Source organism: Colossoma macropomum, unplaced genomic scaffold, assembly GCF_904425465.1.
Source record: "Colossoma macropomum unplaced genomic scaffold, Colossoma_macropomum, whole genome shotgun sequence".
NCBI lineage: Eukaryota > Metazoa > Chordata > Actinopteri > Characiformes > Serrasalmidae > Colossoma > Colossoma macropomum.
The window spans coordinates 11,589,950-11,605,472 of NW_023494791.1; the positions used below are offsets into that span (position 1 = coordinate 11,589,950).

The 15,523-nt window shown below is 40.9% G+C and overlaps 1 protein-coding gene across 1 annotated transcript; it reads left to right on the forward strand.

The window, feature by feature from the left end:
• The first annotated feature begins 2,828 nt into the window (after nt 1-2,828).
• Nucleotides 2,829-13,535, forward strand: desi2 (desumoylating isopeptidase 2). The gene is made up of 6 exons (XM_036573854.1): nt 2,829-3,118; nt 3,212-3,406; nt 11,282-11,354; nt 11,479-11,572; nt 11,666-11,807; nt 12,496-13,535. The coding sequence occupies exons 2-6, from the start codon at nt 3,368-3,370 to the stop codon at nt 12,742-12,744; spliced, it is 597 nt and encodes a 198-aa protein (XP_036429747.1). The 5' UTR covers nt 2,829-3,118; nt 3,212-3,367; the 3' UTR covers nt 12,745-13,535.
• Nucleotides 13,536-15,523: the final 1,988 nt, after the last annotated feature.

Sequence of the window (15,523 nt, forward strand, 5' to 3'; positions counted from 1 at the left end):
AATTTCTTGAACACACTACACTACAACTACCCTGTACAAAGGTTCTCACTCCAGAGGAACTACCAAGTCTTTGAACTGAACTGGGACCCGTCCCTTCTGTACCTCACACTAGACACAGCAACATGCGCACAGCTCCGCGTTCTCCTTCTCAGCATGGCAGAACTTCTCACAGCTCACAGCATCAAGTCCAGTACTGGGGTGATAACAGGAGCAGTAGCATTTCTAATGGCCACCTTCCGCTTTTTCTGTTGGCGAGGGTGCTGTTCATGTGCACTGCCCATGAAAAGCTGTCCTGCCCTTGACCTGACTGTACACTCTGACCCCAGAGATCCTCAAATTGGCTCTGATGTTGAGTGTTCCACTACGCACTGGGCATCCATTGGCTTCATCACCGCATGCCCACCTCTGGAACTCAGCATGGCACTCTCTAGGTTTATTTGGCACCCGGTGCTTATCAAAAAGACTATGCGGTGTATCGTCTTGCTCCTAACTCTCAGCATCAGCCATCCCCTCCCCATTATCGATTCTAGCTCACTGTTCACAGTGTGGAGATGAACTGCCATGCCTTCCAGCTCGAACCCAGCAGGTACTACTTTTGGCCAGACCACTGTGACTGACGACTCCCTGTTAACCAAAGCAGAGCATGGAACTCCTTCAGAGTCAATGGAAATACGGCAGAAGTCTGATATGGATGTTTGCCCCCCCACAGCCCCTGTTTGTTTACTGCCTATGCTGTTCTTGTTGACTAAGCCAGCATTCTTTCCCACTGATTTCACCCCCAATAGACAAGCCCCAGCCAGATGTCCCAGTCAGCCACACGTCCAGTACTGGTGACCCAGTCCCACTAGCTGTATGGCTGTGGGTATGGCCAGCCCTCGGATCAGTTCTGTCATGTCCTCCACCCACGCCGACTTAGACGACTCACTTGACTCCTCCACAGTTCTGACTGCAGGACTGATAACGTCCGTGCACTGTGCAGCTGCTGATAACACCATTTCTCTCTCCAGTGCCTTCTCCAGGGCCTCTTCCAGGTCACGTGGGTGAGCCAGGTCAGTGTAGAGTTGCAGCTCAGTTGGAGACAGTGCCATGATGAACTGGTTTTGGACTGACCACCACTCTGCACAGAAGGAGGCAAGTGAGAATTAGCCCGTCTATCTAAAATTAAAGATGCTGTTGTCCTCTTATATTGTCACACAAACAGCGTGCTCCATCCTCACTCCAAGCTACATAGCTTAGCTGCTAGAGGCTGAATAGTCTGAACCTTTCCTGTCAGCGAAACCTTTTGCTACTGACACCTCCTGTAGCGTTCCCCCTTAATGGAGACACAGCTCTCGCACAAGTCATGGTGCTTTATTAACCTGTGGTTGTTGGTCACAACCATGTCATACATGAAGACAGTTTTCAGTTTCAGTTTGCTCTAGCCACGCAATGTCTTCTCTCTCTGCTGTCAGCCCTGGACTGATCTCAGTTCCTCCTGATCCACACAGAAACACAGCCAGAGTCTTTTTTGAATAACCCAACAAATAAATGCTGTAGAACTAATAACCTGGAACTAACATGCACACATTTCTTGAACAAGCTACATTATTTATCTCACTCTCAAGCTTTACACTCAGCTTAATGTAGCTACAGACACTGCACTAGATAGTATCCTACTCAAACATATGGGAAGATTTAGGGATACCACAGAAAATTAGAGCCATATGGAGAGAATGGGCACAGACTGACACTCTCATTCCGCTTTTCCACCAGTCCAGTGAGGAATGGAAAATATTGGTAAAGTAAGAGAAGTTAAAATCTTAAACCTGATCCTCTATATCTTATATATATATATACCGATCAGGCATAACATTATGACTCTATGATTATCCTTGTTTCAACACTCATTGCCCATTTTGTCAGCTCCAATTACTATATAGGAGCACTATGTAGTTCTACAATTACAGACTGTAGTCCATCTGTTTCTCGGCAGACTTTGTTAGCCCCCTTTTACTGCAGTAACACTCATGTGGTGGTGGTGTGTTAGTGTGCGTTGTGCTGGTCTGAGTGGATCAGACACAGCAGTGCTGCTGGAGTTTTTAAACACTGTGTCCACTCACTGTCCACTCTATTAGACACTCCTACCTTGTCAGTCCACCTTGTAGATGTAAAGTCAGAGACGATAGCTCATCTGCTACTGCACAGTTTGTGTTGGTCATCCTCTAGTCCTTCATCAGTGGTCACAGGACGCTGCCCACATGGATATATTTGGTTGGTGGACTATTCTCGGTCCAGCAGTGACACTGAGGTGTTTAAAAACTCCAGCAGCACCGCTGTGTCTGATCCACTCGTACCAGCGCAACACACACTAACATACCACCACATCAGTGTTACTACAGTGCTGAGAGTGATCCACCACCCAAATAGTCCCTGCTCTTTGAGGGTCCATGGGGGTCCTGATCACTGAAGAACAGGGTAAAAGGGGGCTAACAAAGTAAGCAGAGAAACAGATGGACTACAGTCTGTAATTGTAGAACTACAAAGTGCACCTATATAGTAAGTGGAGGTGATTAAATGGACAATGAGCGTTGAAACAAGGAATAATGTTATGCCTGATTGATGTATAGATAGATGTGTGTAATATATGTTTTAGCTTGTACTGCATTTATAAAAACAATTGCAAAAAAAAACACATTACAATCAAAATAAGTCAAATAAGTAATTAGGATGCTTTAAAGCCTTTTTTTTATCCGAGGAAAGAAACTGTCTCGCGTTGACATTAAACGGTACAGAGAGAGAGAGAGAGAGAGAGAGAGAGAGAGAGAGAGACAGAGAGAGAGAGATCCGCCCCCGCTGCTTCATTAAGGAGGTTCTAGTTACTGAAATTCGGGTGCTAAAAGATCTTCATGTTACATTGTCTCGGAATACGTTTCCATTCACTCGCTCGAGAAGCTTTTTACGTCGCCTTGTTTTTGGATGGTTGAAATTTCACCGACATTCGCACTTTTACAGGTTGTACAGCGAGAGTCTCCGCGCTGCTCCGCTCTCCGTGTCTCTGCCTCGCTTTAGTAACGTTAGTTCATGTAGCCGTTGTGGTTTAAAGCTAGCCGCGGCGCTACAGCTTCACTGGCGGCTAATGGTAAGGAAGTATACTGCGGTGTAACGTTACTGGGGTTTTGCTGTTTGTACAGCCCGCTTTTACTGTTTTCATTGTCTTGTGTTTAAACTACAGAGGCGAAGAGGACCGACACCATCCAGATTAGCGAACTGCTGCGGTCAAAGACTTTCAAAACGAGAAACCCATCGTTAAAGGGCAGCAGCAGCTAGCTGGCTAGCTGCTTTCGCTGAGCGGAGGAGACGGGGCTGAGAAAAAGGAGGAACGCCTGTAATGGCAAACGAGCCTGTTATTCTGAACGTGTATGACATGGTGAGTCACTCTGAGTCGTTTCTACTCGCTTTTGGTGACTAGTTTGGCTGCGAAATGCGAAAACATGAGTTAGCTCGCTGTTCTGGTCGAATAACGTCCAATGACAAGCCAATGTGAGAGCTCGAGCTGAGAGAAGAGAAGGAAGAGCTTGTATGCTAAGTAAGAAAAATGAATTGTACTTCGATTCGCCTTGATTCATGTGATGCTCCAGCCAAAAATAGTTTATTCCGCAGTTAGAGTGAACTTTAGATCAGTGTGTCTCAAACTGTTTACATGATAATCAGAACAATATGTTTATGCTGACATGACAGAAGCTACACTGATGGGGATTCATTGGCTGGATCATACAGCCTCTCCAGCGCACTGGACTGGCCAGGCTTCCTTAAAGGAGTCTCTGAACGGTCACTTACACCGTGAAACACAGAGCTTTCATTTTAAACTTATTTTTGAGGCTTGTGTTTCCCACAAAGCCTGTCCAGTGCTCCATGCAAACAGTGTTTGTTTGTCATTATCTATTAACTCAGTCCTAATCCTGGGGGCAGGTTCACAGAGCAGGATTTTGTCAGTTAACAGCAACATCCTGTGTGTCCATCAGCGCCAAGATTGTCCATCAGACATGTCCAGTGCTTTTCCTGTTTGTGTGTTTTTTTTCCTCAGTATTGGCTTCAGTGGTCTGAATAAGATATTATGGATGTGCCAACACTGGAACAGTAGACCAATGCTGATATACACTGTTTTTCATGCACGTGTCTGTTGATGCCGATACATAAGCGCTCATAAAATGTATAAATTGGGGCCTAATTACTATAAACTAATCTAACATTCACTTCTTTAGGTTTGCAAATGCAGTGAAATGAATTAAACATTGTACATTTAAGGAGTAAAATAAATACATTGTCAAATATCAGTTTGAAATAACAGCCAAATCGAATAATCGATAATTCATTTATTAGAGAGTTATCTGCCAAAAGCCTTATGATGCAGATATCATCATGCATCTGTGTAAAATCTTATTCATTGCATAACCGACTGGGTTTACTGGAGCTTTACCACCTGTGTTCAGTAAACAAGCTAATGTATCCATTGGTTTGCTGTAGTACAGGCTATAAACCATAAATGCTTTTACAACCCTTAGGCTGATTTCACACTTAGAACCAAAAAATGTGATAAAATATTGCATTTCTGCACCGCATAATTGGTGTTCAACAAGTGTAAAGTAGCCCTTTATATGGACTACACAAGAGCTTCTGTACTGGCTTTGTGACCCAGAGCTTTTTTTTTTCTCAAGTCTATTTTTGCTCCACCATCTAACCTTCGCTCTACAGTTTTTTAAAGACATGACAGTGGGGGAGTTGTTTCCTTGGCCATGCTCTTGAGAATCATATCTGTTATGAAACCATAAGGTGTGTAAACTGGTGGGCAGTATGAGGCCATCTCAGTTTGTTTCATTCAAATCTTTAGGTTTCCACATCAGGATGACTGTGAGGTACTGTGTGCTCTAGTCACACACATTTTGCTGATCTGAGAGGGGAAAATATCAGAGCTTTGCAACTGTTCATATGCGACCAATTGTCCACCTTGCCCTTGTTACCCAGGAAGTCAGTCCAGCGACAAAGAAAAAAAGGTTTGAATGAATCAAACGAGTATGACTTCACACTTCCCACTTGTTTGATTCATTCAGACCTCTGGGTTTCCACATCAAGATGGCTGTGAAGTATTTTGCGCACGAGTCACACACAGGTTTTGCTGCTCTGAGATGGAAAAATTCATAGCCTTGCCACTGTTTACATGCATTGTGCCAGAAGAGCTGTTGTCCAGTTTGCCCTCGTTACCTAGCAAGTCGGTACAGTGACAAAGAAGTAAGGTTAATGAGCCGTCAATCCGCTGGGTTTGTTGATAAAAATGAAAGAAGACAGATAACAAAAGATAGCATGCTAACAGACATTCACAGTGCGTTCACTTGTTCACTGGTAGGTGCTGGACGTCATTTGTAATTTCAATTGATTCATCATTTCTTTTTAAATATGGGCATATAACTTTAAAAGTGGGGGTGTCATTATTTGGCCTTTTAAAAAAGGGCTTTGTGAGAGGATCATTGCTGCTTTTGGACTAATAAGGCAGAAGCAGGGCAAACTGCCAAGAAGCAGATACTCAGTGCTAATGATTTCTGGGATCTAAGAAGAGAGTGGATATCCACAGAGCCCCTAAGGTGAATTTTTTTTTTTTCTTTTCTTTTTAAGAAGGTGTGACCAATGAATTGACATATTGAGGGCACGAGTTAAGTTTCTTGTGGGCACGTGGCCTGAATATATTATTTTCTGGCCTCAATACATCAATTTGTGTCCACGTGTGACTTAACTTGTTGCCTCAATATATTAATTTGTGGCTTCAATATATCAATTTGTGATCACACCTTATTAAATGATATATGATAGCCACTTTGTCACCTTAGGTGCTCCAGAGACATCCTCCCTTTTGTGTGTGTTTGCCCGAATCAGCTATGAAACCTGGATTCTGTGCACCTTTTTCCAGAAGAGAGTTCACCTCAAACGCTCAGAATGTAAGAAGACTACGTCACTGTGAAAGTCATGAGGGTTGGAATCGTCTCAGTTTTCAGAGCTGCATCCTGCTAGAGATCGTTCCGGTGTGCAAACCATATCCAGGTGCATAAACTGTAAAAAGTAGGACAGAGCTGAAGTAGATTTTAAGTGTTTGAGGTTTGAACTGATGTAAACTTTTGCTTTCGTTCAACTAACCTATTTATATTGCTTCATTTAAACTTTTTGGGTTGGATAAATCCAGTAAATTGTTGAATGCTGGGCTGTATATCGTATATCATAACTGATGCCACACCACTACATTGATGTTCAGGTTTGGCAGTATTGATGATGAATAAGCATTATGGGCCAGTTCCGTTGACATGGATTAAGCCTAGTGACAGTAAACTACAAAGTATATCTTTTGATAGATGCTTTACATTGTCTTGAAAGCTTAAATTTTATATATATATTTATATATATATATATATACACACACACACACTTTTTCCTTTTTCGAAATCTGGTTTCTGGTGAAAGTTTACAATAATATGTACTAAACAAAACTGTCCTTAGAAGCATGGGTTGATAAACATTAATGCAGGCTTAACTTATTTATCATCAAATATTGTGATGCCATGATAAAATTGTAAATTAATATAACACTGAATTTAATCAGTATTGCCCAACACTGCATTTGATGCATTATATTCGAAACACAATTCAGTAAAGGCCAAGTGGCGTGACAGGCTGTTGTGTCATAGCTCTGGTCAGTCTAGAAAGCCTCACATAGATCTCAAAACTACTTTACAGGAAATTTAAAAAAATTAGGAAGTACATTAAAACAAGATCCTTGCAGTACCATCTGTCTCCCCCTGTACTAGCCAAAACCATATGTGTTCATGTATCTGTGCTATCCCCTAGTGTGGCAGTCATAGGCTATTTTTGGCTGAAGAAGCGTATGCTGTTTCAGATACTCTTTTACATTTGTGGTGCTTAAAGCTATTGGTCATTGAGAGCTTTAAATATGGCCAACTAAAACTTAAGAAGTACAGTGTTTCAAAGATCTGACTTACTCATTCAATCTTCTTATTAACAAGAAAGTTGTATCAACACCTCTAATCCAATAAAGCAGGTGCATCAGATGCCAGAAGCCCATTACAGCTACCATGACCTGCCTGGATCTCAGAGCTTTGTTCTCATTTAGCATGTTAACAGCTTTGCTTTGTTTGTGTATTTTTTGTCAATAATTATAGTGGTAAACTTCAGCTGAGACTGGAGTCTCTTACCAAGTTGCTATGTCTGTTACAAAGCATAAAACAAAGAAAAATAGAAAGTGAAAGTGAAAACTGCACACAAGCCAGCAAACCTGTGTAAACCATAATAAAATGGAGTTTGCTATGATACAAAAAGTACATCATCCTTATAAAGCAAACAGTCTATTTCTTGCTCTGGTATTTTAAATTGTAGTCTCTTCTAACATGGTGACAGTGTTACTTTTATTTTCTATTTCTTATTTCATTCATCTGCCTCGATCAATGTTCTTAATGATCCCAAGGTATTTCAGTGAATTAAATGGCTTTACAGAGAGTGCAGCTAGAGTACAGAAGTGTAACTAGATAATTAACCTAATTTTACCAGCCTAGACAATATCATATTGCCCGCATTAAACATTTAGTGTGTATATTATTATATCTGTGTATATTAAAATGTGTTCTCTGTGTGTAAATATATATATATATATATATATATATATATATATATATATATATATTCTCTCTGTATTTTCACTTAGAATATCAGCAAAACATGATACTTGACCTTTTCTGAATGTGAGTATTCACACAAAACCAGTATAGATTCTTCTCAAGGGGTGCCTTTTCATCATAGGAAACTTTGACAGAACATAATCTAAACTCAATAACATAACTCAAGTAACCAAAAAAAAAACCCACATAACTCTTGTTGCAAGTATTTCAGTCATTAGAGCTGAATAGAATGGTAGAGAGTATCGAAAGCTTATGATAATTTAATGAGTAAAACAGTGCGATGATCTTTAGCATTGAAGAAGCATACATTTGAATGGCCTTGAATCTAAATTACATGCACAATGATAACCTTTTTAACGGATAATTGAAAGTATGCCATAAAAGGCTAGAGCTGGAAAAAACTGCTTTTCTGAATAAAGGAATAAAGCGAAGTCTTAAAACTGAATTAAGCTTTAAACACACGGAGGCTCAAGTTAATGAAACAGTGATCCTTACTGTCTGGGTTCAAAAGTGTAATGATGTCTGCACAGCTTTACATGAATGAGAACATAGTTGGGAACCCTTTCGAAATGATGTTACTGAGGTGTTCTGTCTGCTTATAACTCCACTCTAGGGAGGCCAATCCTTTGTTCTGTGATGAAGGATGTGTTTAATAAGATTTGAGGTAATTGAGGGCAAAGGGATAAGTGTCTCGTTTCACAGCCCCATGCGAGAAGCCCTGACAGACTCACTAGCCTTCTACTTTGAGCTCTTCCTCTGCACTTTTCACTGTTTGTGTTGGTTAGAAAAGATCGGTGGTTTGTTTCTTTAAAGAATGTGATATCTAGACATTGTTGGATTGTGGTTTCAGGACAGTTCCACTGAGACTGAGGTTTCTCGATAAGCAGAAAGGCTTTTCAGTTCTTTGTTTTGAGATGCATCTCTTTTCCTAGTAAGCTTGTAGGAAGTTTTCTTTGAAGGATGTTTCCTGTGACTGTAGTAAGAAAAGAGAAGAAAAGAGGATGAGCTGAGTCAGAAGGCAAGTGTGGGCTTGTGGAAGCCATAAACGTGTGGTCACTTTGAATGAGCTAATTTGATAGGAGTTGTCTTACTCACAATAGACTGCGTTCTGAAGTGCAGATGATTCATTTGTATGTAAGCTCTCTGATTTCATGATAAAAGAATTTAAAACCAGAAACATTTTTCTTATGTTGACATTTTGTCTACAGGGTTTGGTTTAATTTAGTTCGCTACAACAAAAAGCTTTTCTACTAATCTCAAGCCTGAAATAATAACAGCACAATGCCAAATCCGTGATACAGACAAATTACTACATGGCACAATACGTGCTTCAGACAAAGGTCAGTTGTGTCCAGTGTACAACAGTGAATGCCATGTAAACAAGTGTGCAAAATAAAAGAACAGTACAGTGATAGCAGCATACATTGTAGGTAAGATCATCTTGAATCAGGAATTAATGTTTGTTATGCAACTAAAGTATGTAATGCAAGTGGAGCCTGTTCCACTTCAGAAGCCGAGTTGCACATAATGGTTTTGTTTTTTTGTTCACAAGTGCTCTTACAGCAGACAAAGGTTAGGGCACGGCATCACAATATGTAGACTGCTGCTCATGAGCGAGGACAAATGATGCTTGAAACAGAGCTTTCCAAACTAACAGCTTTCTGCTCAAAAGACCGTTCCCATGTTTTTGTGCCAAGTATCAGATTTTGCATAATGCTCGGCAGCGAGAGGTCTGCGTGCTTTAAACGTGCTGAACAAACTTATCGTCTTTGCCCCCCATGTAATAGAAATTCAATGACTACGTAAAATTTAAGCAGTTGATAAATTGTGTATTGACACCATTGGGACTACCTTCCAAAACTGAACACACCCTCTTAGCAGGAGTTTAAAGTGGGCGGCCAGTTGTTTTAATTAGAACATTTCCTCGCTTTTTTTGGGTGTTAAAACAAAAATTGTTAAATTGTCAAATGTATTATTCACTCCCCAGTAGATACAGTTGGAAATTAAGCTTAAAAAAAACAGGCAGTTTTGAATTTATTATTTTTGTGACCAAAACCAACACATTTACATGCATTCACCGATTCAGCCTAGTGCAGTTTAGCTCCACCCATTTACGTGGAAATTACAGAGTTACATGTTTTAGCCCAGACTGCTTTTCGCTGTTGTCGGAACAAAACCTTGTATCTCCATTTTTGTTGTTTTTCAGTTTTTGACATAATTTGAAAGTGCATGTTGACCTTTGCATTGTGTGTAAATTTGATGAATGGACCAAAAGAACTGGTCCAAAATGACTTGGAAAAAATCTGGTTCCATTGACTTACATAAAAAGTAATGTATGTTTTTTCCTTCTCCTGTAAAGTTACCATTTTGAAGATACAAGGTTTTTTCACAACAACAGCATTTTGAATGAGGCACAGTACCATTCAGCTAATCAGAATAAAGATGATGTACATATATTAGCATTTAGGGCACAGTAGTAAAAGCAGTATGTTTAATTCTAAAGGGTGAACAGTCATGTGTACATGAACTACAGCTGTTTTTTGTACATAAACCCCTGCAAATGCCAGATGTGGACCTCAAGGACAAATTAAATATACAAGAAATGTGGGATATGGGCTCTTTAAAACATCTAATATGCTTAACAGGGTCTTGATGACATGAGAGGTTGTAGGCTATGTAGTGCAATAGTATCATGTCAGTCACTCCTAACAGTAACACACTGTATTCATTTAAGATGCCCAGTATTTTTTGTAGAACATGTCATGTTGTGATAGTGTGAGAAGAAGGGTTATTTGGAGGCCTCCAGATGGTTGTATACAGAATTGGACCTGAGGGGCAGGTCTAAACTCTCATCCTTCCATGACCCACTCCTTATGGCTCCTTGGTAAATTGTCTAAATGCCACAGCAAAATAGGTCAACTGTCTCTGCCCATATCTTCTGAGTGGCTGCTTATTAAGGCCAGAGATCCTCACAATGGAAGAATTTCTAAAGCAGTTCACTTCAAACCATTTGATCTCTAAAATCAGTACTGCAGGTGAACCATGTCTTTTTAATATATATTTATATCCATGATCAAATGTGAACGTTCACAGATTTGTGAACATGTTCAGAATGTTAAGTGAAACATACTGTATTAGACTTCCACTCTATGAAAGTACTTTCTTGGGGGTTGCATGACGGCTAAGAACAAAAATAGATTGTCTGGGATTGTGAAGTTGTCCAGAAAACATCCAACTGAAATGGAAGTACTTTTGAGGGTGAGAAAGAAAGCTAAATATGTTTCTGAATGTCCAGATCACCCTCTGCACACTGACTTTGAAATTCCCAAGGGTCAGTGCCTCAGAGGCGACTGAGCAGAACTAAGCATTCTTTTATTCCACAAGCTGTTTATACTCTAAATTTGGATAAATGTTTATTCTTATTGCTTTTACCTTTTATAGCCAGTGTGTGCTTAAAGAACTCTTTTTTTTCTTTTTCTGAACAAAGCATTTCCATTTTTGGGGCAATGAAGAATTGAAATGAGTTAATTACCTAAGTAAACTTAACAAATCATTTTTGTTCTTTCTAGTACTGGATCAATGAGTTCACTACCTCTCTGGGTATCGGGGTCTTTCACTCAGGGATTGAGATTTATGGCAGAGGTAAGATTCTCTGACTGCTGCTGTTTTGTGTGCATACTCTTACACAGGCTATACATCTATTGAATGCAAAAGTAACATTATTTATTCAGGATGTTTATGGCTTTCTCTCTCTTTTTTTCCCCAGAATTTGCTTATGGGGGACATCCATATCCATTTTCAGGTATATTTGAGATAACACCTGGTGATGCCACAGAACTTGGGGAGACGTTTAAATTCAAGTGAGTTTTATAATTGAGTCGATTATATTTTGTAAAGAAAAGGAAAGCCAGTAAACCTTCTTTTGCACTTTGTTTCTCTTCCTCCCGTTTCAGAGAAGCTATCGTTCTAGGGAGTACAGACTTCACAGAAGAGGATGTGGAGCGAATCATGGAGGAGTTGGGAAAGGAGTACAAGGGGAATGCCTACCACCTCATGCACAAGAACTGCAATCATTTTTCCTCAGCACTGTCAGAGGTAAGGGTCAGTCCACATTTTTGTTCAATCCCTGTGCTGGGAGCTTTGATAAAGTGGAAATGTGAACCATCTGGGGGTTTTAAGCACCAGTCTGAGAAACATTTGCTTTAGGGCCCAAGTCAATACGTCATAAAAACATCTCAGATTAGACCATGATTAAAATTCTCCTTCAACATATTTACTCATTAAATAATGCCTTTGAACACCATCTCAAAAGTTTTTAGTTTGGATAAATTACATACTGTGCCAGTCTCGTGCTGTACAGTTGTGATATAGCAAGACGTTAGCCTCACTTGTTTAATCATAAAAGTCTGTTTCTACATATAGGATGTCACATATAAAACTATGTTGTGGACCTTGGTGCTGAGTGGGTGACTCCAGCATGCCAAATTAAAAAATGAGGAAATATAGATAAAATCTGTACAAATGGGAGGCAAGCTGTGAGAATCAAAGAGCAAAATTTGAACCCAACCTGAGCCTAACATATTTGAGAAATGATGTCCAAACTTGACACAAGCCTTGAAGTTCTGTTGGGTTTGAATGGATATTTCAATCTCTAATGCAGCTGAATCCCCAACCTTGTCGTTGCCTAACCTGTACAAATGCATACAATGATGATGGAAGACCTTTACTGTACCCAAAAGACAGAAATCTCATTTGGCATCTCTGTGGATTGTGTCTCTGGCAGATCCTGTGTGGTCGTGAGATCCCGCGCTGGGTGAACAGACTGGCCTACTTCAGCTCCTGTGTGCCCTTTCTGCAGAGCTGCCTGCCTAAGGAGTGGCTAACGCCAGCCGCACTGCAGTCCAGCGTAAGTCAGGAACTGCAGGGAGAGCTGGAGGAGGCCGAGGACGCCGCCGCCTCTGCCTCCACGCCTTCCTGCGCTGTGGCGCCGGCCCCGATCCCCAGACCCACCAGACACCAGCCACGACGATAGACCCTGTTGCCTTGACTGACAGGCCTCAGAGACTGGCCATTGCTGCCAATAGAGCCCAGCCCTTCCAGTAACAAAACCTGCAGTTCACCAGCAGTGTGGATAAGCCCTGCCCTATTGGTATGGGCCCTACCTTATTGGTTTTATCGTTTGTTTTTTTGTTTTTTGTATTTGTTCTGGGCCCACAGAACTTTCTGACTGCTTTACTGAAAAACACTCAGAGGTGGTTTGTCAGTGTTTGAAACATTTTTTCCTGACATTTGACGTTTTGTTTTGGATACTCAGGACAGAAAGACACTTTGTACAACGTTCCATTGAATCACCTTTAGTTTTCTTTTCTTTCTCCTTTGGTAATGTTACTGTAATGCTTTTGCAACGCTGGATTTTCTCACTAGCCTTTCTTTCCTCCATCCCTGAAGAAAGGGCCTCCATGTATCTTTTTTTCAGGGGGAGCTTTCTGTTTACAACTTTGTGTTTCTGACCATGTATGTGTGTTCTGGTTACAGAAAAAGCTGCCACCTGGGCCAAATTACCCCACTTTTGTAATGACACACATCCTATGTCTACCCACCTTGGTGATTGTGCCTAAAGATTTTTACTGTTACTTGCTCGAAGAGCTCTGCACTCTTTCTCTACAGTTTACCTGTCAGTCTGCTCTGAGTAGCAGACTCCTTCGTACCCTGAAAAACCTACTTCAGATGATGGTTTTACACCTTTTAGGTTTTTAGAGTCTTCTATGTATTGGAGAAACTGTTTGTATTCCATTTTATGACTATTAAAAGACATACAATTTTTCTGTTTTGAAAAATCAACTTGTTGTTCCATACTTTATATGAAACACTCCGGGCTGCTCTGTCAGAACAGTCTGCTGTTGGATTACATTAGACAAGGTTTGACAGAACCAGGGTCCAGCTGGTATCAGTTGGCCGATAAGTAGCAACTCAAGGTTATATCGGTATCAGCCAAAACATGCTGATAATTAGTGCCGTTTCTTAATCATGGTAGCACCAGGATTCAGACTCGCACTCTCCTGATGATACTGCAAAACCTTAGACAGCTATTCTACAGAGTAGCTCAATTGGAGCCACTTTGTTTTACCATATGATGGCAATACTGGTTAGTTCCACCCCCAGGGTTTCAGTGTAATATAAGAGTTTCTGTTGTTTAGTTTGTCAGTTGTTAGTTATACTTACTAATCATATCAGTCAATAAAAGAACTGTTCAGCTTTAACAATTGGAGTATCAAAGTACAATGTCTAAATACCAAATGCAAAATACAAAATACAAAATTATGTCACCTGATATTAAAGGTTGTCAAAATTTTGAGCCCCCTAAAATTGGTATTGCATTTGCCAATAATCACAATCACAAGTTACCAGAAGTGTTGATGTTACTCCATATCACAGGGCACAAGATAAGCCTTAATATGAAAGTATGATTAGGAACCAAAAGCAGTTTTTAACGTCTGTATCAGCCGTTTTTAAATGGTATGGTCTCATGAATAGGCCTATATCGTGGTCCCTCTGCTGCTTCATGATGCAGAGCTTCAGAGTCTAGTTACAATCTCAGAGACTGTTACCACTGTTGGCATCTCATCCACTTGTTTGCGCCTCTTTTTACAACAGGAGCAAGCTTCTTTTAAATCCTTGACTTTCGTCAGAAAAAAGGAGAGGAACGGATCCACGAAGGGGGCGAAATTCAAGAGTGCGTTAACGACCAGTCCCAAATACTGAGTGTAGCATTTGAGTGATAAAGCATTTAACAGTGTGTTTAAGACAAAAGGGAAATAAAGGAAGCTGTAGTTGAAGAAAAGCATGGCCTGCATACCCAGAATCCTTTTTTTCTCGTGAACGTGCACTGACCTCCTGGAACAATAAAGGGCCCTGAAGGTGTCCACTAAGAAGAAGGACAGGACAACAAGTGGGAGCAGGAGAACGATGGAGAAGCAGAGCATGTAGCCATTCAGAGCCAGCATGAGGATAGCAATGGGGGCCGCCCACAGGGCCAAAGAAACCACGACTGACTGTTTGATCTTGTTGCAACAGGCAACGTGCTGTGAACAAGCCACCAACAGGTACCGTTCCTGTGCGACACACACCATGAACACGATGTTGGTGATGACGCCGAAGTAAAACACCAAGGAGGAGATGTCAGCCAGTGTGGAGGTCTGCGTAATGCTGTCTATAGGCTTATTTGGCTGTCCAAAGATGCTGAAGATGTCCGAGGCGAGCAGGCTGATGAGGTAGACGGGGGCAGCTTTGCCGTTGCTGACCTGCTGGCTCATGAGATAAATTGAGAAGCAGATTCCAGGCAGTCCGAGAGCAAAAGACACCCATCTAATAATCTTAATAGCGTCATTATTATTGGTGGTGACATTGCCATTGCATACAGTTATGTTTTGAATTAAATGTTCAATGACATCCATGTCCTACTAGAAACAAAGGAGTTTGTATATCCTGGAGAAGGTGGTATATCCCAAAATATCCAGGCAGTACCCAAGCTGATGCGCTTACATCCAAGCCAGTCCAGCAGGGGAGAATTTACAGGTTCCATGAAGAAGTTTCCTCAGGCTCCATAGCAGTAGCACCTCGTGCAGAGAGGGAAATGTGTTCTTTCTTCTTTTGAAGGATCACGTTAAGCTTCTCACCATGAAACGGGAAAGAGAGAACATTTGCCTGTTCAAATAATTTAGATTTTATCAGTTCAGGTTTCTGTGGTAGAGAGATCCAATTGGCCCCGTCATTGCCTTCTTTGAATAATGTTCATTACACAATAAGAATGC